The following is a 22,775-nucleotide window of genomic DNA, read 5'->3' on the forward strand; positions in this document are numbered from 1 at the left end:
ATTGGCGTGTGCACTGTAAGCATTATTAATAGATACAGATAGATAAGCATTATTAATAGATACAGATTTTTGATCTGTGTCTGCCTTAGCTGCCTTCTCTGATCTTCAGATCAAGTTGCACCAGCTCCTGTGTGTTGTCTGAAACATGGACACGATGACTGTGCAGTGAAAAGAAGAGGTTGTGTGTGATCTCTGAGACCGTAGGAGATGGAATTTCATACCCAGTGCAGAAAAGGAAAAAGGATCCCAGTTATTCAGAGGGTCCTAGAGACAACTGGGGAAAGAATCTGTGAGTGTTCATTAATCGGTTTACTAATGACTTAAATAGCAGCTAGCAAGTCCACTCTTCCCAAATGGAAAAGGATTGCAGGAAAAAGAATGATTCACCCTATTTTTCAGCTGTCTAGCACCGAGTGAAAAAGCTCACAGACCCCTCACCTTGAACCCACTCGCTCGTTGAAGAGACGTTAAAATGTTCTCCATTCTCAGCTTTGAATAGTTTGAATACTTTGGCCACAGCTGAGCCTTTGTGACCTGTTAAAAAAACCAAAACATTGGTAAAATCATTGAAATCAATTGGAAAAATCATTGAATGCAATTGACAAGAGTAAGAACTAAAAATAATTGTCTCTGTGTGTATTTGCATACTTTGACTACATTATTCAAAATTAGTCCTGCACAACTTCCAGAAAAATTTACTAATCTTGCAAGGAGGCTTCAAACATTTTTGCAACTTTATGGATAATGAGGAAGGAAAACTTTCAAAAATCAAGAGAGAATAAAGCCCAGAATTATTTGTCATATATTGTTATTTCTATTTAGTGTTGTAGCAAGCTGTGTTATTCATGTCATGAGAAGACAGAGACTCGACAGTGTTCAGCTTGCAAGAAAATGGTTTCACACGAGGACTTGAGGCTACTAATTCAGGATACACTGATTAAATTTTCAGCTGGTGTGAACTAGGTCTGTTCCACAGATTTGTGTCTTAAGAGAGGCAGTGTCTGAGCTCAGTGAAGTTACATGGATTTACACTGGGGCAGGATCTCACCTTTTATCTAAAGGTTTGGAGAGCATTCAATTAAATGTGTCAAACCACCAATTGCTCATGGCTTCGATGTAATGCAGTGGGAAGTAAAAACACCATTGGCCAAATTAATCTGAGCTATAACTCCAGTAACTCCCAGACATCACGTCAAGACAGCATTTTGTGCATTAAATACCTTGATATTCAATGTGGTCTTCAACAGAAGAGGAGGGATTTCCTTTAATGGTAATAAAACTCCATGGGTGCCTGGAAAATGAAAATGAGAAATGATCAAGTAATGTCAAGTATGAGATGCATATTTCTTATAGCCCAATGTTCCTAAATTTCTCAGAGGCACCACATCCAAAACAGTCTCATTAGTGTCACAGGCCATGTAGTTAAAATTAATATTATCTCAACACTATATTTCTTCAGTAAATATATCAGAAGAGAAGCAAATTTGAAGACAATCCCCACTTAAAACATGCCTGTAACAAGTGTGTTTGTTTTTTAAATGAGTGTTTAAAGAAGCTTGTGTATGACAGACCCAAGAAACACTGGCACCTCCTTGGGGAGCCTGAAAATAAATCCTCTGTGTGTGTGTACATGTATGTACACTGAAGAATATGAAAAGAAGCCACTTCTACTTAAATAAATTTAGCTCATGCTGAAACCTTGTATATGACAATTGTCTTTGGAATGAGCCATGAGAATTTCCAATAGACAGACTGGCTGGCAAAGGACAGTAAAAATTGCTTAGTCTCTGCATATCTTGTTTCCTTCTTTGAACATTGAACACTGAACACAGATAAAGGTTTACAGCTCTGAACTGTCTGTCCAAACCTGATCCCATGTTGGAATTCAGTTCATTATCATCTGATGGTTTTTGATCAGGTGGATTCAATAGCTATGAGCCACCCTGGAGGATAAGAAAGCAATGGAGACAGGGACTGAAGTGCCTCCCAGCCTTGGGGGTGAACCCAGTCAGGAGGGGTCAGGGAAGGTTTTTATCTTCAAAGTAGGAGTAGTTCAGGCATATCTGCTCTTAATGAGTAAGAGAATAAAAAATATGCTTTTAGGGTGCAGGAAGACTGTGCTGAATTACCAAAAACTCCCATGGATGAGGTCATGTCTCTATAGTTATAAATATCTGGTCATTTCACTTGCATCAAAAGTCTTGCAGGTCACCTTACATTGGTGCAAGTGAAGTTCCAAACCACTCTGGTTTGGAACTCCAGAATAAAACACATACAGCCATTGACAGAGAGCCACTGAAGCTCACCCGGATCACGAGCTGGGCTTTGCTGCTCTGGGGGCAGCAGGGGCAGGCTCAGGGCGAGCGCTGGTGCAGCCCATGCCGTGCCATGGCCCCAGGGGACACGGCTGCCCAAGGGGACACTGTCCCAGCAGCCTGTCCTCAGCCCCAGCCCTGGCCAGGCTCGGTGGGAGCTGCCAGCACCACTGCCTGCCAGCGAGCCAGATGCTCCTGCTGGAAAATTTGCCTTGGTGCCAATTGCCAAAGGCACTGACAGGCTCTGATCTCCATCCAGGGAGAGAAGGGGGATGGGAGCAGGAAGGACACTTTATCACTCAGCAGTCAGGGTAGATTTTTTTTTGTTTTGTTATTATTATTATTATTATTATTTTGGTAAACCAAATTTGAAACAAATGACAGAAAAATTATGATGCCTCAAAAATAATCTCAAAAAAAATTTAAAGGATAAGGAGTTATTCACTTCTGCAGCTCAAGGTTTGGCCCCATTTCATGTGTTAAAATACTTGTTTCTCCCAGTTATTTTACCATTAAAAATAGTTTTCAAGTCGTTAAACTCTGACACATAAGGACACATGCAATCTGTTTGGGCTGTATGAAATGAAGCGACCAGGAAGTCCAGAGCCAAGCAGGAGATATTTGTGTGGAATTCCAAAGAGAATAACTATGTCATCAAGTGCAAAAAGGCTTTCTCTTCATTTATTAGTAAAAGGGGAAAAAAAAATGGCTCACACTGAAAGAGTAAACACACTTTTCAGAAGGAAAACAATAGGAGAGGAATGCAAGATTTTCCTTTCATTCCTAATGTTCTGAACTCAGCAAACAGGCAATTAAAAGAGATTCCAGGAGCACAGAAACATTTCTCAATAAATCAGCCTTGTGCATTGGATCTGCTACAGCAAGGGGGAATTGCACAACTTTACAATCTGGTTGAATACTGAGCAAATGGAGATTGACAGGAATTTGCCCATTAACCCCCACCAACACCCCTGCCAGAAACCAACAAAATCTACAACTGAATTACACTCTTCTCTCAGGGATGCCCATGGCCAGCCCCAGCAATTGTCAGCAGCTGAGAAGATTTGACAGCCAGGATTCAGCAGGACCAGCCAGCAAACCCCAGTGCTGGGCAGTGAGTGGTGACAGGCGTGTTAGAAACAAAAATCCATCTGCTCTCCTCAGTCAGAGCCTGCCATGGCTACAGAGGGTAAAATGTGGATACACGTGTAATTTTCTCATTCCAAACAATTTTTATTGAGATACTAAAAAAAAATTTCCAAAAGCACCTGTCAAGTGCATACATCCTTATTCATAGTTATAGATGCATCTGAAATGTAAACCACTATACCTAAATCTTGTTACACTGAAGAGGAAGTTCAATTTGCTTTAGAGGAAAAGCTTGGATAAACCTAAGGCTGCCTGTGTTCCACTGTGCCATCAAACTGCCTTTCTAAGTCTGGCCCCAGCTGCCATCCAGACAATGTGGTTTTTGAGAATTGATGAACTTAAACTCTGAGAACACTCCTAAAAATATGTTCTTTTAAATAATGCACCAGATATTTTTCCACACACCAGTATGCTGGTGGAAAACAGTGTTGACCAATTACTCCCTTATTATTTATCCACATGTCTCTATAATTCATGGAATGCAGTTTTGTGGCGTTTCAGATAACAGCATGGCAAGGATTAGCCTTTTGACCACAAACGACCAGCAACACTGAAAGTCACGCTTCCATGGATTAATTTCTGTGGTATTCCCATTATAAACATTGATGGCAAAATTATGAGAAGCTTGCATTAAAACACCACAGCAGCCTAAAAAAAATCAAGTGTGATTTACTTTTATAAACATATGCAAAAACCATCAATTCCTTCCTGTAGCATCATTGGGGAAAAAAGCATAATGTTCAAAAACCATGTTCTGTTTCCCTAATTCCAGCATTTGAAAAAACACCCAGCAGGCTACTGGGCTCTAATATGGGGCTAAATTTGAGAGCAAGGATTGCCCTGATGGAGATAGCCTGGTTTTGGAGACCATTTTTGCCTTCCTTGTTGATTCTTTGAAATGTGTTGTCTGGTGCCCAGGAGGCCCTGTAACTTTTGACACAGCCTCTTCATCAACCATCCCAGATCTTGCTCCATCTGTGTGTGCCCAGCTGACAGATGTCTCTTTCCACAAACTGCTGTATTGAAACACTTCTCTCTACAAGGCAGATTTTGTGTGTGTGTGTGTGTTCTGCAGACACCCTCTTAGTGCCTCATAAAAAAAGCCTACATAAATTCAGATAAACACAAAAAATATAATGGCTACAGTTGGGTAAATAGCAAGTATTCTCAACAGTCTGTGTGCCAACACAGACACTGTTTTGGCCACAGAAGTATTTACAGTCCACACCATAAATCCGTGTTTGCTAAATTTCTGTGCTGCACAAGTCCCCAGACCTGTACTGGACAAGCTGAGGAATGTGCTGTATGTGTGTCTGTATGGATGTAGCCAGGGCTACACAGCAATTATTGTACCCTCCTTAATGCTCAGCCCATCTAATCCTCTGTGTGTGTGTAAATATGCTTCTTAAATCTTTGGGGGATGGCTTGAAAATAAATTGGAATAAGCAACCTGTGGGAACAATATCTTGGAAAACCATCTTTTTTAATGTGAATCATATGCTATTCCTCAATCTGCTAATAAAAATACCCAATATAGACTCTGAGTGCATCTGAAACTATCTAATTAACTGCTAAAACTGCACATTGAGAAGTTTCCCTCTTTTTTTACTTTTTTTTTCCCCATGTGAAAGAACTTTGTGACTTTGAAAGAGTGGAACTATTTGGACATCTCAGGAACATAATAAAGCCTCTGTGCTGGGAGAACTGGCAGGACTGGCACATACCTAAACCCAAGGTGGAGGAAATGCTTGCTGCCCAGTTTGGTCATTGCTTTCCTGGCCAAGTCATCCAAGTTTCTGGATCCTTCATCATTCACTGCGACCGACAGGATCATGCCATTTGCAACTCTGCCCAAGTACTGAGCCAGGCGGACACTTTCCTCCTTTGCTCTGTAGGTATCGAACCTGAAATGATCAAAAACACCCATAAACATTTACCGCAGCATTCACCACGCCTTTGTGTACTGAAAAGCAAGTACTATAAAGAAAGTACTCTTTTGTATTGCTCACTGTAGTATTACCCTGCTGCAAAAGCACTTGTCTAGCAGGGTGTGTTGGAGGGTTCTGTTAAACCAAACTGATTAAACTCTAATTGAAAAACTGCAAGGTATAACACAGCTCACTCTCTGGTTTTGGAGATGGCTGGTCTAGGAGGAATTGTACATTCATGCAGTTCACCCATTTGAAGAAGATGCTGAAATGTGTGTGTTTGAGCCTGCTGAGATGCTGTCCCCAGCCTCACATCCAGGCAGCCAAAAGGTCACTCACCGGTCTGAGTGGACAACTGCCCCTGTCTTTGGGTCAATGACATGGACAATGACACCCCGGTGGCCCCAGCTCCTCTCGAAGTAATATCCACCTTCTTCCATGCCACCAGGATGGAGAGTCTTGTTTAAGAAAGTCCAGGACAGCTTTTTCTTCCCATGGATCTCAAGAGTGCCACCTTTGCTGACTCCAAGGTACTTCTGTCCAAAGTAAGGGTTTGGCTGGCTGCCGTCATCCGCTCTAAGGCAGGAAGGGAGGAAAAGGGACCAGGTTTGGGTTTGTATCTGAGTCAAGGAACCTCTCTCCTTGTGCTGCCATGACCCAAGGAGAGAAGGCCCATGGTGTGCTGTGCATTTCTTTCAAGTATTCCAAGAATCAGGAGCTGGCCACGTTGTACAGAAATTATTTTTAAAAATAGTGGCAGCTAACAAAGACCAAAAGCACTCTGGAACATAGCTTATACATGCTACATGCATTGTATCCAGGCCAGAGGAGGCCTGGAGCCCAGACTGAATGTCACATCTGTGTTTTTGAAATCTGGAGGCAGGCAAGACCCTAACCAGGAGCTAAGAGGTCCAGTGGTTATTAAATATTAATTTAGCATCCTTGAAATTTTAAGAGATCCTGTACCAATCTGCAAGACAAGCCTATTATCCTTCAGCTCACAACTCCCATACAGAAAGAAAGGATGTTTAGAGAGGAGAATTTTCAGACAAAAATAACTCCTCAGGTTTTAAGCCTATTCTGGAAAATTAGTTTGAGTTTGGGAAGGTGCATGCTGATTCTCTAGCATGCCCAAACAACACAGTGTTCATATCCCAGTAGAAGAGAAAAAATCCCAAACTTGCATCAATTTTTGTGGGCCATTTAAATTGTTTAAAAAGTTACTGAACTTTCCACAGAGCACTGATGATAAGTATATCTGAGAACATGTAATTTTAAGGAACATTTTCATTCCCTGATGTGGAAGAGAGTTGCCAGAAGGTTCTAAGGTAGTATTTTACCGTGCATACATACCGCCCATATAAGATGATAACCACATTGCCTTGGTAAGGGCACAGCTCACTGCCAATGTGTAGCTCTCCATCATTTTCAATGAGTATGTGTCTTGTACGCAGGATGATGGGCTGCACATCGTCCTTGATGACCAGTTTTCCTAAGCAGAGAAGGTTATGACATTTGCTTTATCCCCCTGCAGCTCATGTGAGGTTGTGGTATCATTGTGCTAAACCCAATGCTGGGCTGTCATCTCAGTTTTTAAAAAATTCTGTTCATACACCCCAAAACAGCTCTCAATACAAATCCTGAAAACATTGGTTTTTATTCAGCCCAGTTCTTGATGAGTGGAAATAAGATTTACATGGAAGAGACAGAGACAGAAGTTTAGAGTTAAGATGAATGAAAGCTATTTATGCCAGCAACACTATGGCTCTGTCCTTGGTGACAAAGAGGGGCATGAGCATCTGCCCTGTCCTGAGGCCCTGATAACACAACTACTGCAGTATGATGCCACCAGGCCAGTGGTTTGGTAAAAATAATGTTTTTGAAGCAAATCGCAGAAGTAGAACTGCTCATTACACTGAGCTACTTGTGTGAATTCTCCAGACAGGACAGAAATGAGGCTGGTAACAATGGCTAAAGAGTCTCAGCACCTCAGCTGCCACCCAGCCCTGTATTGGAGTAAAGCTGTGTTTGCCCAGTCGCCACCCACTCCTCAGCAAGAAGCTCTCCCAGCAGGATCCACAGTGATTTAAGCAGTCCCAGTGGAGAGCAGAGTGCAGCCAGCCCTGGCAGCAGCAGGTTTTACCTCCATCAGTGATGTGGATGGAGTGGACAGTGGCAGAAGAAGAGAGCAGCAGCTTCCTGCCATTGCGGATTTCAACGCGGTTTTCTTCGCTGTGACCCGGGTTCCAGATTTCTAACTCAGGCTCTCTGTCAGGACATGTGACAGCTGCTTCTGCTGGGTGAAGATGGAGAGGGAGGACAATCAGTGTTTGTTTGGAGCGAGACAGGAAGCTCTGCACCTGGGCATCTTTACAGTGTCATCCAGCATCAGCCTCTTGGCTGACTCCCTGGAGCACAGCAGTGCCTCAGTGCAGCAGGGTACATGTGGGTCACGACCAAAAGAAAACAAACAGCAGCTTAAGCTGTATGGTTTTCTGTTTTCTGGAAGAATGGAAAAACCCACTGCAAAGGAGCCTTGCAGGGGATGCAGTTTCTAGAAAACTACTGAAAAGGGACTTGCACTGAGCCCTTCCTGCAGTCACATTTAGCTCTGTTCATACCATCTAGACACAAAGCCCAGGGAAGGTGTTGATAAAAGGATAAAACAACTGCTATCTTTAAAAATGCCCCCAAAAACCTGCTTTGTTTAATATAAAAATGTTAAAATATGTTTTCACTGTAAATTTTCACTGGAGAAAGAAAGAAAAAGAGATCAAACTAACATGGAAACACCAAGCAATTACCAGTAATCCAGTAACAGAGAGCAACAGGAATCTCATAAGGGTGTCTGGGTTTGTAAAGTTTTCCAGGCAGAAGCAATAAGGATTCATTCACTTTGGGATCACACATCTGCAGTCTCCACACACAAATTTGATGATGGGCTGCCATGACGTGTTAGTCTGAACAGCTCTCATACCACATGCAAGAGTCTCATGTTGCAACTATTTATTTCAGATAAAATATTTCCCTGGTACCACCTCAGCTGATATGTGAGCCTCATGTCTTACTGTAATCAACAAAACTGTGAGTGAGTCTCCTGTGTGATGCATATTTTCTGAGGGTAGAACCCTTTCTAATCCTAGGAAGCTGAGGTCAGTGGAAGTTTGAACAATGAGCCCTTTGCCTTCAGAAAGGGCTGGGAGTTCTCACCAGCTCTACAATTTTTATCCCTTAAACCAAAAACCACGGAGAAAACTACAGGACCAGCAAGTCAGTGATGATGGGCATGGGATAAACCTTGACCTCAGCAGGGTTATGTCTCTGAAACTTGGTAAAGTTGGGTGGGTTTTGCCCCACAGGTAATAATGCCTCCAGGTAGTGGAAAGGACAATGATGTGAATCGAAGCAAGGAAACATTTCCTGCTACTGGTGCAGTCGACAGGCAGTTGTTTTGTGCTGCCACTGTGGAACTTGAAGGACATCTGTAATTCCACTGCAACAAAAACAAAATCTGTCCATCTGCATTCAGTTTCCACTCACATTCCTCCACCAGCTTGTATCTTAAGAAAACTAAAGAATTGGACCAGCCATGGCTTTAAAGTCTCCAGAGCCCCAATAAATATCTATTCTCAAGGTGAATGAGGGATGTTTCCTGTGGGCTGCATAGACCTGTCTCTCTGCAAACTTTTCCTATCTATATGAAGTAAATCAAAAAGGGCCAATAATCTACCAGGCAGCAAGTCGGATACAGATAAACATCCAGGACCTGATTTTGATACCACTGTGCCAGCTGGAAGCTGGAATTGTGTTAATAATGTCAGAGGCACTCTCTCTGATTTACAGTAATTGAGAAAAATGAGGAGGTGTTTCTGGGTTCCTACCAGAAGCCACACAGAATTAATAAAAGTTAGAGAAGATAAATATTTCAGACAGGGAATAGGACTTGCATTGTAAATAGATGTTCAAATATTACTGCAATACACACTAACAGCAATTAAAAAAAAAATCTGTTATTTCCCTGAGAATAAGGATAATAGAAAAAATTTGCTCATAATGAGAAGTGAAATAAAACCAAGAGAATAAATTCAAATGTAAAGGTATAATTTATCAATTATACCTTAATTAATCAATTTAAATGTAAAGGATAAAAGTCTTGTTCATTTTTCCATTTACTTGAAGATGCTACTATGCAAGGAGTTTCCTGCAGTCTTAAAAAATGACTTGTGCCCCAAATTCATTGTTTTGAAACAGAGAGGCACACAGGGAAGCCTAAGGGGAAATCAAGAGGAATTTAAGTTGGTGTTTGGGATGACAAACAGCAAAAGCCAACAAACCATAAGCAGAGGACCCAAATTCCCAATATCATTAGCCAGTTTGTAGCAGGAACTTTGCACATCACCAGCATCTGCTGTGCCAATGACACCATCAGGCTGAGCATCTTCTGCCAGCTGCTCCAGTTACCTTGACAGCTTGATTACTGCCTTCATTGTCATTTTTGAAATAAAAGTGCAAATTCTACCCAGCACAAGGAATTAACTGAATGTTTGCTTCTTGACCAAAAGGGTCTGAGCATGACAATGAGAGGTTGCTTCATGCAGCTGCAGTGTTTGGGGCAGGACATATGGTCTCTTTGTTCCAAACAAATACAAACCTCCAAATTAGCTCTGTATAGAATATGGAAATCAAGCTCCCCTTTCCTCCTTCCCTAAAATGCTTAGTAAAAAAACCAGCTTCGAAGAGACAAAACCCAAGGGACAGGGATGTCCCAGGTCAGAGCTTTTTGCTCTCCACATCTGGGCTTGAGGAATGCAGGAGAATGCTCGCCTTCACCTCCCTCAGCCACAGCTATTAGACCTGAGGTTTCTCTTGCTATTTTTTTTTGTGGCAGTTTGTTGGGTTTTTGTTTGGTTTAAGAATGTGTGGCAGAGTCTGAGGGTACTTTCACCTGCTCAGAAATTTCAGTCTTTGCCACTCTAGCTGCCCTTGACTGTATATATTGGCACACCAGAAAACTGCTTTTCTCCTGAGTTTTTTTCACTCTGTCCTTGACTCTTTTGATACAAAGGCTGATCAATTTAAACCTATTAAAAATAGCATTACAAACCATAGCCTTATTCCCCATGGCAAGAAAACTTACCTGTGCTTACTGAAGATGCTATGAACAGAAAGAACCCCAAACTTCCAGCCAGACACTTGGAGGTAGGTAGAGCCATTCTTCAGGATTTTCAGTTCTCTGTATGGATAACTGTGAAAAAAGAATATCAAGAAAATGTCACTTTTTTTTTTTTTCCTCAGCTCATTCACTGAAAAAAAAAAATGAAATCCAGTTTTAAGCTAGACCACCTCCACTCCCGTTCAGCTCAATGGCTGAAAACACCTTTGCACTGATTCAGGACCAGCCTGAACAGAGCAAGGAGCCATGGGCAGCTCCTCACCCTTTGTTTGGTTTAGGATCAACCCACTCGGGAATCCAAATAGACACTCAGAAAGCAGCCACCAGCTGTAACCAAAAACGCCTCAGGAATGTGGCATAAACACATCCAATGTCAGGACTCTAGGGCTGAATATTCACATGTGCTAGAAAGTAATGAAACACAACAGAGAAGGCGTTTGCAGAGTGACAAATTTTCATGGAGTAACCTTTCAGTGGCACCTCTCTCCCCCCGAAATATGCACACATTTTTAGCATTGGTGTTTTGTGTAACCCCCAGATAAACCATACTCACACTTCCAACCTGAAGCATGCACTTTCTTAGATTTCAGATCTAAGAAAATATTGTCTATTTAGTGTGCCAGCTCAGAATTTTCTTGCAAAACCAAAAGCTGCTTTTGAAACCAGTCTACCTAATGTTGTTTTTGTTTCTTCCGTAGCCAACCCCCAGCAAAAACAAACAAGCAGTGTCATGAAAGTCAAAGTTAGAATTAATGTGAATCTCTCTGGTCTCCAGTGATTGATTCTGCAGCTCTGCCCCAGGCTCATGACAATTTATTGACATGTGTATTCACAGGAAGGCAAGGACACCCACTTCTGTATTCATAAGGCACTGTTTAAAATTCACATGCAGTCCTTGGAGTCTTTAGGTTTTATCATATAAGCCAGTGTCTGGGGAATATCAAAGACATTTATTTGTAGCTGTCATGTCACATCTCACTGATGAAACAGGATAAATGTATGCATCACACAGTTTAGTTCAACACAAAAAAAAACCCACTGAAAAACAATTCCAGGGTACTCCAATTTCTTTAGGGCAAAAATAAATGTTATGTTCCATGTCACTTGTATAAAAAACAACAAAAACAACAACAGAAACATAAGAAAAAGAATGGAAGAAGCCAGGATGTATTCTGGAGAAAATTTTATATGTAAAACACATCTGTACTGTTCACAAAGGTGCCACAGCTCAAAGTACAATGATAGGTTCAAAACACATGTAATCCAATGATTGCAGTAAAAATAGCACTAGGAGCAGATTTTACAGGAAATATTTTGCCAGGGAAATGTTTGTTTGCTTTGGTATAGTGTATTTGACAGCCCTGAGCTCTGGAAAGAGCATAGGCTCAGGGCTTGGTAGAGTCTATCAGGTGCTGAAATGCTGTTACAGAGCAGTGGAAGAGAGGAATGCACTTAGCAATGCTATAACTTTGAATGATCTGCATTATCAGAGAGCAGCGCCGTCGCCATGGGATTTGTGCCAGAACCAGGCTGCACGTGTCTGACATTTTAACAGCATCAACCATCAACTTTGGATAAGCCAGAGCTCTTTCAAAGAAACATTATTAGAGGTGCACCCAAGGTACAGCAGTCACCATTAACATGCCAGGATTTATTAGTGATTATTACCCAGCCTGATCTGCAGACCCAGTCGTTAGGCTCTGCTGGAATGGTTGAGGAAGAACTAAACAAGAGGTAATACAACAGGATGGTCATTGCAGATAAACAGCATTTCTCAGAGTGTGGACACAACTGTGTGTTAGTGCTCCATAAAGCCAGATTCCAACCAGTGAGGTTTTGGTCATAAAACATACTCAGATGATATAAGGTTTCACAGGAATAAAAAGAAGGCACTGATTTTTTGACAGTGGCATGCATTTGTTCTCCTATTGCTGTGTAGGCAGCAAAGAAATGTTTTTGTTCTCGCCCATTAAAAGCTCAAAGGAGATTTTTTGAAACCTTACCTCTGACACAGACCTGTAGCAAACTAGTAGGAAACTACATCAAGAAATTTCTCAGCCTTTGCTTTCTTTAGAGCCAGGAACTGCACAGTACTTACCATCAGGTTGCGGAAAATGACTTCTGATTTTATATCCCCTGTTGCTCACCAGGGACTGCTTCCCTGATTGCATCCATCTTCATCAGCAGAGGTCAAAACAAGCAATCAGACACTGGGAAGACATGTCATTTTCAGAAGCATCAGCTGTGTGCTCCGATGTTTTCACAGTGTCTGATTTCCCTCAGTCCAAAGAATATCCTGCTTATTTTGTGACTGAGGTAGGGTGTTTGATTCGGCTCACAGCGAGCCCGAGTTCATTGCAGTGTTAGTATTAACTGGCACTTGCGTTGGAAAGGCTGGGAGCCAAGAGGGCCAAGAGGATCTGACTCCTCTGATTCAGCTCTGACTAACACGGGGCTGGAAAAATGCTGCTCGGAGGATAATCTCAGGAATTTTCCTTCTGAGCCTCTCCATTCAGCATCTTTCCCAAATGCCAGGCGCAAGCAGTGGCGTGTCTGGTTTGATTGTTCAGTACAAGAGGAGGAAGAGATAGTGACTCCCCTGTTCCCTGTGGTGCTGGAGCAGCTCAGGAGCAGTTATCTCCTGCCAGGCAGCGCTGGGAGCCAAGGGGATACAGCCACACATCCTTGAGCAGGCTCCAGCTCTGATGTAACCACCAGTGTCAACAAATCTCCCTGCAGACTCGGGCTCCCAGAGCACAAGGGCCGTGCAAGTGGCTGCTTAAGCCTCACATCTCCAGCCTTTCTCAAATACCATCTGGGACTTCTCTCTTGGGTGAGAAAAGCTTTTATATCTAGCCATTAAAAGCTGCCTGGCAATGACAAGTGGGACTCATATCCTTGGATCTGGCAAGGCAGACTCTCTGAAATGATTCCCAGCTGCTGAACCTTTCCAAAAAGTGAACAATGGCAGCAGACAATGCTAAAAGTAGATGCAGGAAACCATTAGTCCTCAGCTGGCTGCTGCCACAGGTGTCAGCAGCGATGCTGTACTAGAAAGCACACGGCAGAGAGGAATCCCTCTGCACCACCCTTCCCACGGGTTCAGTGCTGGAGGCAACATACTGAGGACAATTCTGAGAACAAAACAGTGAAGAAATGCTCTGAGGAAGCTGGATCCTCACAGGTGTCGTGGTGGGGTCACACAGACACCCTGAATCTGAAGGGTCAGAGAGGAGCTCTCCAGAGTAATTCAGAAACACACACCGTGACTCGCCCCCTTGCACAGCTCTGCACCAACCACCCAAACCTGGCAACAAAATATTTTAAAGTTACTCCCAATACTGGGTGTTTAGATGTGCTTTTTAAGATTTTAAAAAAGATTTTTAAGATTGGCTTGACACTCTTTGGAGGATGCACCTTCAGCATCTGCTGGAGACAGCTCCTTCCAGTATGTCAAGCAGGGCACAATGGGATCATTCACAAACCATTAAAAATGAGGTAAGGACTGGAAAAAAGCAGCAGCTACCTGATCTATCCTGAAAAAGATGTCAGGTGGCTTCTGTTGCTGCTACTGCCCAGTGAAAGAGACCAACTGCATGGGGGCAAAGTGGGAATCCAGCACCATCCTCAGGGAACAGGGAATGCTCACAGGGAAAAGGAGCCTTTTACTTGATGGGGAGTGAACTCCCAGCAGACACTAAAGTGCTCCAGGGGCCCCTCTGCAAGGGAGATGCTCTCAGAGGCCCTGAGGGGTCAGTGCCAGGGCCATGGTGAACCAAGCCCAGACCCTCCCACGGCCACCGCTGATGCTGAGGCTGCAGCAGTTTGCTGTCGAGGTCTGAAGCCTTGCTGCATCTTTGCTCATGCATATGCAGGGAGGCCAACATCGATTTGGAAGCTGATCCTGAGAGCGGGAGGAGCTGTTGAATTAACGCCTCTGCTCCCTTCTTGCTGACACTGCATGGCAGCAGGTCCCCTCGCCCTGCTCAGGGAATTCTACATTTTAGCCCCGGCTGGGAAGATGGATTTGAGGTGCGTGTTTGCTTTCCTGACCTGAGAACATGCCAGCCCTTGCTACAGTGACATACAGAGGGGATTTTCACACACCCAGCCGCAGGCACAGCTGAAGCCTTCAGAAAATAAACACACGAATTTCTGGGGATTGCTAATGGAAATGCTGCTCAGTCCCAGCGCATGGCAGAGCATAGCTGCCTCTGCTCCACATCTTTTCCTTGTGCTTGCCACCCACACATCAGCTGCTCGTTTTTACTAGCAAGAGGAGGAGGATTAAACTCAGGAACAGACTTTAATTCTCAATGAATCAATACTGGAGTCAAAAGCAACATTCTGACTGTTTTCCCAGTGAACCTTGGTTTCTTATAAATTTATCTAATAACTTTCCCAACAAGAAGGTTCTGCTCACATATTCTGTATAAACATCACTGCAAATTCCTTGCTTCCTGATGTCCATAAAAATAGATTCTGAATGAGGAGCAGGAGCTGGAGGAAATTTTTGCAATGAATAAATTAATGAAAAAGAAGGTGTTTGCTAATTTGTTGTAATATTAGCAAGCTATTTTGAGACAGAAATAAAAGGGGGAAGGCAGGGGTTTTAAAGCTATACCTTTTTTGAGAATTTACTCTTTTTTTTTTTTTTTTTTTTTTTCAGAGGCTTGCAGTCTTTGAAGAGGAAAGGAAGCAATTTTTGGCTCCGTTTAAACAAAATCATTTGCAATTCCCATCACTCCACCCATCCGAGGCTGACTGCCTCCCAATTTCACATGCTTTCGAAGTGCTCAGCATTTCACTGAATTAAACCCTCCTCCAGCACATGAAGTTTTCAAAGCACCAAAGGAGAGGGAAGCTGAGCCCCGTTTGCTGAGGCTCAGGGTGACCTGACCCTGCTGTGCCTGCTGCCAGCCAAGCTCGTGCTTCCAGGGGGTGCCAGAGCCACTGCAGAAATGCTCTGGGGATGACCAGAATGGCCACACACCCTGAAGGCACGGGATGTGCTGGACACACCTGGATTAGCTGCAAGTCCACGAGGACACACACAGCCCCTGTGCACTCCAGCACACGGGTGGATATCCTCAGGAAATCCCAGGAGGAGTAGGGCAGCCTCCTTGCAACACAGCACCCATGCAGCACTTACCCCAGAGCTTCATTCACACGGGCTCCTGGTGAGTGCCAAGTTAGCAGCAGGCTTTGAAAACATCCCCTTGAATGTCCCAGCAGTCCCTGGAGGAACAGTACCCTCTGCAGAGCGTCCCTGGTTAGAGGGCTCTTTTCCCTCCCAAGGTAAGGAAAGTGAGTGCTGTGGCTGAAGAGGATCACAGCATCCCGAATCCTCTTCAAACTGCTGCTTTTAACTACCCAAATAACTGCATCAGGATGTAAATATTTTTCTTTTTGCTTTTGTGGTACTTCAGTGTTTGCATCTGGCTCGCCACGACTCCACGCCTTCCTCTCCAGGACATTTGCCATTTGCTCTCCTTCTGGGGCGGGAGGAGGAATAGAGATTTTTCAGAGGTTTAGGCACATTCCTCTCCTTCCTTCACCAGGCTCTTCCTTTGCCAATTGTTTAGTCTCAGCCTGGGGTTAGAGCTCTGCAAAGTTTTATTGGGATCCAGGGTCTGGACATGTCACAGATTATCAAATAAATCTCCAAGAAGCTAAAAGCTTGCTCTGTAAGTACTTGTTCCAGTGCTGGGCTTATGCTTATGAGCCAAAAACATCTTGCTTCTTTCCCCTGTACAGCATCAGAAATCTCAACAATTAGGTATTAATAGGAGACCCAAAGGACGTCAGGGATCTCCCTAGAGGGTCAGTTCAAGCTGCTCAGGCTATTGTACCCTTCTCATTCCCAAGATGTCCCATGCATCATGATTTATCTTACCTTTACTGAGCAGCATCACTGATTTCTTCACACTTTCTGGCAAGCCAGGACCTCTTCCCCAGCCAAACCCAGCTCTCACCTCTCCCACTGGTGTGGGGATGGAGCCACAGTTTCCTTTTCTGCCTGTAAACCTTCTGGGTGTCCTGTCAGCCCACATCCAAGGAGCATGGCAGAATGAGTGTGGTGGAGGCAAGTGTCCCATCCAAGGCATCCAGTCCCCACTCAGAGGCACAAGTCAGCTGCTCTGGCGTGGATGCCAGAGCAACTCACTCACCAGGGAGCAGAAGTCTGGCCAACAAAACACTGACCTTTCCCTGTAGCAACTTGTTTGGCCATTTCTGAGAATGCCAAAGAAACAACAGGACATCATTTACACAACCTTCACCTACCTGCTTGAACAGCCCACATTATTCAGTGACAGGGATGGTCTGAAATCACCTGTCCCTTCGCTGTTGTCACCAAGTAGCACCATGTTCAAACCCAAGTGACTCTTTCATCATTTCAGGGTCACTTTGTGCATAGTTGAAGTCAGTGAGGTCACCAATTTTTTCTCACTTTGCATATAAATCTCTATTTTTTGTCTTTACTTCAAACAGCTGCAGCATAAATGTAAAGCAAAGAGAATTAGCCAATAATACTGACAATATTTCAGTCCTCAATGGGAGCCAAAAGTCAACACAAGCATAGCCTGAAAGGAACACAAGACTTCATCCTAAGCAGCCCATATTTTATCCTGGGTTTTATTCCTGTAGGTCCTTAATTAAGTGTTCACATCAGTTAGACAAACATCATTTGACTAGTCATTAGCTTCAGACAGAAACACATTTATAACTCTTTGTTGTGCTTGTGATCAGTTTGATTAGAAGACATTGTCACGAGATGACAGCACACTGACCAAGCAGAGGTTGCTGAGTCACCTGAGATGCCACTGCAGATGGACACCTTTTTTAAAAAGCAGACATTAATGGGTAAAAGCAGGAATGAAGGGAAAATTCCCTGCTTTTGCTTAAGTTCATGTTTCCCTGGAATTGCTAAATTTCCACGCCAAATTTCATTTGTCCCACAGTTACCACAGAGCAGCTCTTGCCTTTAAAACTTACCTTTTGATACCAAATCACAAATGCTTCCCCTGGGGAAGGGCAGCCCACAGACTGCTCCTGTTCTGCTCTGTAAGGCACTGATTGAAAAGTAAAGCTCTACCACAGTGGGTAAGGTGAGAATATATTTATTGGTTATAAAATATACAAGTGAACACCATCAGTTTGGTACAGTCATGTAAGAACAGCAGGTTTTGGTGGTGGTGCTGCTGGGCTCTGCCTGGCTGGTGCTCCCCAGCAGTGCCCCAGGGCACCCCAGCCTTTGCAGAGATGTGCTCCAAGCAGGTCTGAGAAAAAAACAAATTTTAGTGGCTCAACAGTATTATCAGGACACTGATATTCCTTCAGCTTCAAGGGAACATAATGCTGAAGAGAAGCAGCTTTCTTAGAATGATTAAAGACTTTAATCCAGGATGGTTTGGCTTGTCCTTTATCGCCAAGCCTGGCAAAACTCCCTGAAAAACTGAGACAAGGAGAGAAGTGACCCTCTGGGTGTGGCAGTTCACTTACCAGCAGCACAGCTTGGGATCCCTCCACACATCATGGACATTTCTTAGCCCTTCTTTGATTTCTTGAATTAAAATTACAGAACATACAGGAGAGAGAAAGTGGATGGAAGTGGAAGTGAGCCTCACTGAAGCTGTAAACTTGCTGCCTCATGGATCTGCTGGTATTTCAACAGGCTAAGCCAGGTACCCAGATGTCAGTTGGCAGGAATATTCTTCTACTCTTTATTTTTAAATAATATTGGCACTTTTTCTTATTTAACTACCTGAAAATGGTTAGACACTTTGAATCCTTCTTTTATTAGTTTACATCTGTTGCATCCTGTTATGCCTTAACTATCCTTCATGTCAACTCTGCTCTGGTCCTCTGCTGTCCCAAAGTACAAAGGCATTATGTATTCTTCCATTTTAATAATAATGTCTTGTGTTTATATTATGTTTTTCATTGCAAAGACTCCCAAGGCTATTTGCAGCTGGCTGGATCCAGACTATTCCTGTAAACACTTCTAATTTAAATAAGGTTTTGCAAAACCAGGAAACAAGACCCTAAATCCCGATCCCGCTGGGGTCAGGAGGATTGGGGTTTTTTTGCATTATCCTTGGCAGAAGCAATGTGTGCTAGGGAGAAATGCTCCAGCCTGCCCTGAAATGCAGCCCCCCCTGCCACACTGGAGCTGTGGAGTCAAATAGTCCAAATACCTGAAGCAGCAGGGGGAAGCTCGTGGAGCAGAGCATGATTCCCCAGACTGGAAATCAGGGCAGGCACATGGGTGAGCACCCTTGCCCTCAGGAAAGGCAAAGCAGGGGCAGCTTGTGATCAGCCAGCAGCAGCCCAGAGCCACTGCCAGTCACCAGCATGCCACCAGAGTGGCAGGGACAGGACAAGAGCCCAGCCCGAGTGTCCCCAGGGTGGTGCTGGCCCTGCCTGCTGCTTTTTGTGCCCCTGGAGGCAGTCGGGGCAGGAAGCTGAACCAAGCTCCCAAAACAGCCAAGAGGCTGGCACAGGTGGTCCAGGGAACAAAGTGTGGCAAAACAAACAAAAAAAATTTCATTTTTAATAAAAAAATTCCTTTCAAAAGTATTCAGGGCTTTGATGAAAGAATGAAACAATAAAGTTTCAGGACAAAAACAAAAAAGAAAACCTCAAACTTTTGCTTTTTAAAGGATGAAAGAAGCAGCTTCTCAGGAATCAAACATGCACTGAAATGAAATCCCTACCTCCCCTGGAATGGTCATAGCAATGAGCTTTGAAATTTCAACCAGAAATTGATATGAATTTCAGTAAAGCAGTGGGGAAAAGGTCCCCAACCCCCTGCAACCCACTCTCCCTCCTCCATCTCAAAAAATAACAAGCTGGAAATACAGTAAATTTTCCATCTGATCTCTGTGTGAGGGCCTGAAATCTGCCTCAAGTTAGGTGGCTTTTTCTTGATTTCCTTATCACTCACATTATTCATCCAAACCTGGACTCAATAGCCTCTAGTTTTCCAGCATGGATTTTCTGGACCAATGATACCAATGGATTTCTTGCAGCAATACAAGGAAAAATTATACTAAGGACTCTCCCAAACTGTTGATTTCACCATCCTTCTATCCAAAACAATAAATAGCTCTCATTTCACTGCAGACTGTTTTCTTTTTCACCAGCTTTTCAGGTTATGATTGTTTTTCATGCAACTTCTCACTGGCAAAGTAGAGCCAAAATCCTGAAATAACTGTCCTCTTTCTCACCATCCCTAAGCCAAGAGGTTTGCACTGGGTTACACTGGCATATTGTGATGGGAAGTATATTGATAAGCACTGTATATCTGCATGTATATTTTTGGATGGGATAGACACCACTAATTCTTCTGTGCTTTCCAACCTAATTAAAAGCCAAAGAAACATGAAAAGCAATAAAAGGCCAAAGAAACATGATAGAATAAATACATTTACCTCCCTTGTGGAAGATAATAGACTTTGCTGAACCTAACCTGACAAAAACTGTCATTTCAGACATGCCCAGCATGTCTGTGGTATTTCTAGAACACACAAGGACAAGTGATCTGAAAAGAAGAACAGTAATTACTGCATGATTGCAAAATGTTCCTTCATTAAGGATCTTCAAGACCTTTAATCTCCAATACAGAAAAGTATGTATTAGCATGCTTAACTTTAAGAACACCTAAATCCCCTTAATTTTAATCCCATGTAAACTCTCCCAAATTTAAACCTCCATTCAAATGGTCCTAGATTAAACCTGTGCTTCACATGGAATCAAAGCAAGCCCAAATGACTGTGAGTGCATTCCTCCCTTATGGGAGTGCTGAGACTCTGAAACCACCTACATCCTGGCCCTGATTCTCAATCAATCTTCAACCTGCCTTTGGCTGTCCCCTCAGCCCCCAGTGAGTTGTACCTGCAGGGAATTGCAGGCACAAGTGGTCACATTCAGCTGAATGCCTCACTGCAAAATCTCACCAGGAAAACAAACTGAATGTACAGACACTGCATGGATATATGTGCCTTCATGCACATCTGGTACAAGCACACACTCATGTGCAGAAATGCAGATGTAATAACTCAGGAGCATTCAAATCTTTGGCCATGAACTGCTCAGAAATGCCTTGGACTGAAAATCTGTTTTCTGGCTACTTGACCTGCTCCTGCCAGCAGCCAAGAATATATCTATCCATCTCTGCTGTTCCATGTTTATGTGGCAACACATAAAACCACAAGGAATGTGGGACAGACACAAACAGAGATGGTCCAGGCCATTGCCAGGACCCACGCAAGGCAGGAGAGCCAGCAGGCAGGCAGGACTGGTCATTGGCTCCCCCAGGAAAAGTCCCACTGGAAAGTCTGGCACACCTATGGTTTTCATCTGTCACAAGAGGTAAAAACAATCAGTAAGAATAAACAGAAATGGACTTGTTTCCAAAATGGAAAACTGAATCACTGGCTGCCAGGAAGTGGCTGGGCACGGGGATGGTGCATAGGATTGCAAGTGTCATTGCAAGGACCTTATCTCTCCATGCTGGAAAATGGCTTATTTAGAAGAAATTGCCAGTTTTCTAGAAAACCTGTTTCTGTCTGCTCTGATCTGTACAATTCTGGGAGAGAAATGCTGCTCCTCTTATCTGGCTGATGCTTGGGATTTGTACATTTTAATTTGTGTCAGATTTCTCCAGAGCACATGTTTGGTTATGAAATGACATAATTTTCCTTTCTTTGTCTGTCAGCCACAGGTTGCTACACGAAGTGGAATCTCAGCAGTTTCCTTACCTCTCTTTTATGGCTGTTTGAACTCACTCAGTTACTGCTAGGGCAGGGTTTTCATTGGTAACTGTGTCAAAGTGCTGCCTGCCACGACTGCTCCTGAGCATGCATCCAGCACCACGGGGAATATCCCAGTGCTGGTGAACAGGAGCACTGTGCCACTTACCTGCAATGAGAAAAGCAGAGGTAGGTTATATGGGGGCAGGCTGAGGAGCCTTAGGCTATGATCCTGCTCTTCCGTAAGGGAGTTACAAGCAAGGAAAATATCTACATTTTAAAAATACCTATAATTTTAAATGTGTCATTGGTACGGATGAAGTGACATCATTGATTGTTGGTCAGTGGAAGATGGAAGCAAAACCCCTTCTCAAAGGGGTACAAAACCATGAGCAATGAGGTCATCAGCATCTTCTGTGGATTAGTAAGACACATATAGGAAGCCAAGAATCCTGAGAGTAAAATGCTTAGTTCAGCCTTAATACAGTTTCCTTTCATGTGGGGAAAATTACTGTCACTGGGCAAAGCAGATTTGCCCATGGAGCAAGGCAGAGGTGCTGAGACAGCAGACAGGGGAACAGAAATTACACATGCTTTTTTGTTGTTGTTGTTTTCCCTGAAAATGTAAATATCCAAACCAAACTAATCCTTCTTGGAAGGCCTGTCCCAGTGCCTTGAAATTGTAGCAGAAATAGCTCTTGCTCTTCTCCTTTCCTACAGCAAGAACTCCTTCCCCAGGTTACACATCTCAAGATGTGCCATGATTTTTACCTTTAGAAAGCCAAAAGCTCTCTGAGCAGCCTGGCACTGGTGCATGCTCCCAACATCTTGGGGACAGCCCATCCTGAGGGAACAGAACCTCCACCAAGGAGAGCAACAGCACAGCCAGGTCAGGCTGTCAGAGCACTGAACCCAGGGTACACAAGGCTGCAGTGTACACAGCTTTCCAAAGCCTGCAGGCACCAGGAAGTTCACATCCCGTCAATCTGAAACATGCATGTCTCCAGGGAATATAAGGCCAGACTAAATGTGGGAGCCAAGTGTTAAAAAATGACTTCTGCAAGATGTCAGAGGATGCTGAATGCAATATGGGGTCAAGGGTAAGGGAAACATGAATGTCCAGGACATGGGTAGGCAGAAGGGAGTGAGAAACAGCAAACACAGACAAAATCTTTTGCCTGTCGTGGCTGTCTGACCATCCTAAGTGTGGGAAGTGTGTTAAAGTCTGGATGCAAGCACAGCAGAGAGCAGCCACCCCAGCAAACAGACCTGGAGGTGAGCCACTGCACGGGGCAGCTTGATGTGTGTCCTGTGCTGTCCTGTCCCATCTGCACACTGCAGACCCCTGGAGGAGCCAGCACACCATAGCCAGCTCACTCAGCCTTTGGGGAAGCTTGGAGCAGAAATTTAAAACATCTCTGACTTTTGCATTTCATTCAGCAAAACAAGAACAAAA

At 43.6% G+C, this 22,775-nt stretch overlaps 2 protein-coding genes across 5 annotated transcripts in view; both read right to left on the reverse strand.

Annotated features, from left to right (window-relative positions):
• CEMIP (cell migration inducing hyaluronidase 1) overlaps window positions 1-22,775 on the reverse strand; it is a 98,525-nt gene that overhangs the window by 37,679 nt on the left and 38,071 nt on the right. The window contains exons 1-8 of one of the 4 annotated variants that reach the window (XM_064388402.1): window positions 15,718-15,856; window positions 10,530-10,637; window positions 7,536-7,685; window positions 6,746-6,884; window positions 5,732-5,968; window positions 5,189-5,368; window positions 1,221-1,291; window positions 439-534 (exon numbers count right to left, since the gene is read on the reverse strand). In XM_064388402.1, the coding sequence (XP_064244472.1) occupies window positions 439-534; window positions 1,221-1,291; window positions 5,189-5,368; window positions 5,732-5,968; window positions 6,746-6,884; window positions 7,536-7,685; window positions 10,530-10,605 (949 nt within the window). In that variant the 5' untranslated portion in view covers window positions 10,606-10,637; window positions 15,718-15,856. Of the gene's footprint in view, window positions 1-438; window positions 535-1,220; window positions 1,292-5,188; window positions 5,369-5,731; window positions 5,969-6,745; window positions 6,885-7,535; window positions 7,689-10,529; window positions 10,638-15,717; window positions 15,857-22,775 lie in introns of those variants that run through there. The other 3 variants (XM_064388399.1, XM_064388403.1, XM_064388400.1) reach the window with 3 other exon arrangements.
• The window catches only part of LOC135280995 (inactive cell surface hyaluronidase CEMIP2-like), a 41,745-nt gene continuing 36,702 nt past the window's right edge, over window positions 17,733-22,775 (reverse strand). The window contains 4 exon segments of the mRNA XM_064389472.1: window positions 17,733-18,013; window positions 20,000-20,109; window positions 21,329-21,410; window positions 21,413-21,488. Coding sequence (XP_064245542.1) covers window positions 17,733-18,013; window positions 20,000-20,109; window positions 21,329-21,410; window positions 21,413-21,488 — 549 coding nt within the window.

This window comes from Passer domesticus, chromosome 14 (genome assembly GCF_036417665.1).
Source record: "Passer domesticus isolate bPasDom1 chromosome 14, bPasDom1.hap1, whole genome shotgun sequence".
NCBI classification, from domain to species: Eukaryota; Metazoa; Chordata; class Aves; order Passeriformes; family Passeridae; genus Passer; species Passer domesticus.